Source organism: Psammomys obesus, unplaced genomic scaffold (assembly GCF_907164565.1).
Source record: "Psammomys obesus unplaced genomic scaffold, mPsaObe1.curated_primary_1811, whole genome shotgun sequence".
NCBI classification, from domain to species: domain Eukaryota; kingdom Metazoa; phylum Chordata; class Mammalia; order Rodentia; family Muridae; genus Psammomys; species Psammomys obesus.
The window spans coordinates 1149102-1152299 of NW_026585895.1; the positions used below are offsets into that span (position 1 = coordinate 1149102).

Sequence of the window (3198 nt, forward strand, 5' to 3'; positions counted from 1 at the left end):
TTAGAAGGAGCAGATGAAAGGCAGGCAGCTTTTGCATGAAGCTCTTCGCCAACGGCCCCCTGCAGCAGAGAACACAGTGGTTTAAGCTGGCTGAGGTCTGCTCTGAGCTCCACCCCCTCACCCCCCAACCCCGTCGGGTTCCTTTACAGCCCCTTCCATGGCTGTCACCATCTCCAGAGGAGGAAACAGACTTTGTGGCAGTAACTTGCTATATCATAGCTGGTCGGTAGGTAGCAAGGCTGACCTGTGACTCGGCCATCTTGAGGTAGCAGGGCTGACCTGTGACTCAGCCATCTCGCTCCAGCTTGCATGGTTTCAGCCACTACACTAAAGTGCCCCACCTCTGCTGCTAGCAGCTAGGGTCTTGTCTCAGCCATTACCTAGTCCTACATCCACACCTTCCATTCACATCTGCTGGCCCGTCGATCATGTCATTCAAGTTCGTCAACCCCGTATCAGAGGAGGTAAAAGGCCCGCAGCTGCTTCCTCTGGTAAGCATGCCCCGAGAAGTCCTTATGTCCTTACACCTTGGCCCTCCCCACAGACGAAGGCTGCACTCTCCATGTGGAGGGAGTAGGTTTGAAGAGGTGTGTCCAGGCAGTGCAAAGGAACAGCCGCTAAAATTCTACTTTATCAATGCATCTCCTTGTCTGGAGCCCATGCCTCTCACCTTTGGTACTTAGAGTCACACAGTGTCCTCCCCCATTCCCAGGCTGCCCTGGGGCCCAGAATCCAAAATCCCAGCAGCTGCCATCAGTCCAGCGAAACTTCTTCCAGAAGAACTAGAGAAGAGAGAAAGTGGATCAGAAAACCCGAAAGAGGCGGGAAGATCCAAGCCACTGCTGACTCCTCTCACTGTCTGGCTGGCCAGAAGCTGACTGTTCTAACCATCCGTCACTCAGGGCTGGCAAAGGATGTGAGGGAAAATGACCATTGCTCCCGGATGATCTAGAGCAGGCTTCCCCTGTCCTGTGGAGATCTTGCTAACAAGTAGGCTCAGATTCAGGAGGTCAAGCCTGGAGCCCAGGACTCTGCATCTCTAACAAGCTGCCAGGTGTTGCTGAAGGTGCTGGCTCGTGGACCACTCCTTCAGAGCTACATTTAACTCCTTCATCCACAACATCAGGACTGCTCCTAGGGAGGTAAAACCCCCTTTTACAGGGTAAATAACAAGAGTCTGAGAAAACCCCTTAGCAGTAAACAACTGAGTCCTGAGTCAGTCTCCTGGAATCTGTCTCCTCGTTTCAGGTTTCTATGACCACATGTTTTGAAAACCCATCCCCGGGGACGGGGGAGATAGCTCAGTTCAGTCTCTACTTCAAGCCACATTAAAAGGCCAGGTATGTTGGTTCACATTTGTAGTGTCATTGTTGGGGAAGCAGAGATAAAAGGAATCCTTGGGATTCATGGCTAGCCACTCCAGCTGGTCAGAGAGCATCAGGTCCCAGTGACAGACTGTCTTAAAATAATAAGCTAGATAGCTCCTGAGGAATGACTCCTGAGGTTACCCTATGGTCTCCACACTAGGTGTACACAGAACACACAGGACATCCCAACTCTAGGAAAGGGTAAGAGAAGTAAAAAGGAATCTGTATTGTAACATGTTCTAATTTTGATCTGAAGTGTCCCCCAGAGACCCTGTGTTAAAGGCTGTGTTCCCAACTCATGACAGACCTGGGAGGTGATAGAAATTTTAAGAGGCAGGCCTTACTTGGAGCAAGTTAGGTCATTTGGGGCATGTCTTCATGATACCAGGATTCTGAACCCTTTCATTCTTCTCAGAGGTGAACACTGAGCCAACAAACGAGCCCTCGAGACAGAACTCTGCCCACTGAGCTGGACCCTAACTTACCCAGCCCTTGAGAATGCCTCCTATCCAGACAGAAGCCTGGTTGATCTTCCTGGCCAAGCACTGAATTTGGTAGTTGAAACTGTAGCTGTGGATGGAAGCCAGGTTGCCTCGGTAGCATCTCCTGCAAACGCTCTGCAGAGAGAAGAGGTGGGGTGCAGAACTCACTCTCTTTTGCTTAAAGATCCTGAATCCCCAAGAAAAACCCCTAAACTATTTACAGACTCAGTCTTATATTATTATCTCGGGATCCACTTGCTTCCCTCGAGCCTGTATTTAGTGGTAAGGACGTTCTTGCAGAAAACACTAATCCTTATCATAATTATAGCCACCACTTATAGACTGTTTCGCATCAAATACATCATCTCCTTTGACAATTAAAAAACAATGGTACCAGACAGTGAGCACTCCGTATCTGTGGATTTCTTGCCCATGTAGTCACCCAGCCACACATTGAAAACACCTGTTGTGTATTTGCATGTGGGGCTGTGGGGGCAGCGTGTGTGTGTGTGGGGGGGGGCGCACACAGGCAGCAGCCAGAATAGGACATTGGGTAGGTGTCCTCTGCCCTTCTCTGCCCCGTGGCCATGACACAGGGCAGCTCACTGAACCAGAAGCTTGCTCCTGGGAGAGGCTGCCTGGCCGGTGAGCTCTCAGGATGTGCGGGTGTCTGCCCCCCAGTGCTGTGGTCACAGGCATGCACTGGCATGTCCAGAGTTTTCCATGGGTGCTGGAGACTCAAGTCCTCATGTTTGCAGAACAAGCTCAGTTACCCACAGAGCCATGTCCTCAGCCCCAGAAAAATATTTTTAGCAATGTTTACACTGAGTAATACTCTTTCCCTTGATATTAGTCCCCAAATAGTAAAGCATAAAAACTCTTCCCAGGACACTGACCCTGTAGTAGGTATTATACAGAGTCTAGAGACGGTGTAGCCAATAGAAGAGAGGACAGTGAGCTAGCTCAGTGGGTTGTTTTCAGGTCCCACATGGAAGAAGGAGAGAACAAGTTCCTCAAAGTTGTCTCCTGATCTATGTGTGTGCACCCCCACACAAACATATAGTAAATAAAAAAGCATAAGAAATAAAATACTATCATGCATAAGCACTTTATAAACATAGTCAGATATCGGTTGTCCACTGGTAGGGAGGGTGTCCTGGAACCAAAATCCCATGGAGACTAAGGGACAATTACGTACCTTCGTTTGGAAAAGCCTGATCTCTGAAAGGTGAAGATGGTTGCCCAGAAAACAGTCAATAGTCAAAGGAAGAAGGGGTTGTTGTTGTTGTTTCCATAGCTATCTATCTATCTATCTATCTATCTATCTATCTATCTATCTATCTATCTAT

The 3198-nt window shown here is 48.9% G+C and overlaps 1 protein-coding gene across 1 annotated transcript in view; it reads right to left on the reverse strand.

Moving 5' to 3' along the window:
* The window catches only part of Prg3 (proteoglycan 3, pro eosinophil major basic protein 2), a 5523-nt gene continuing 2325 nt past the window's right edge, over nucleotides 1–3198 (reverse strand). Inside the window, exons 3-5 of the mRNA XM_055600975.1 lie at nucleotides 1853–1984; nucleotides 671–782; nucleotides 1–59 (exon numbers count right to left, since the gene is read on the reverse strand). Coding sequence (XP_055456950.1) covers nucleotides 1–59; nucleotides 671–782; nucleotides 1853–1984 — 303 coding nt within the window. The remainder of the gene's footprint in view (nucleotides 60–670; nucleotides 783–1852; nucleotides 1985–3198) is intronic.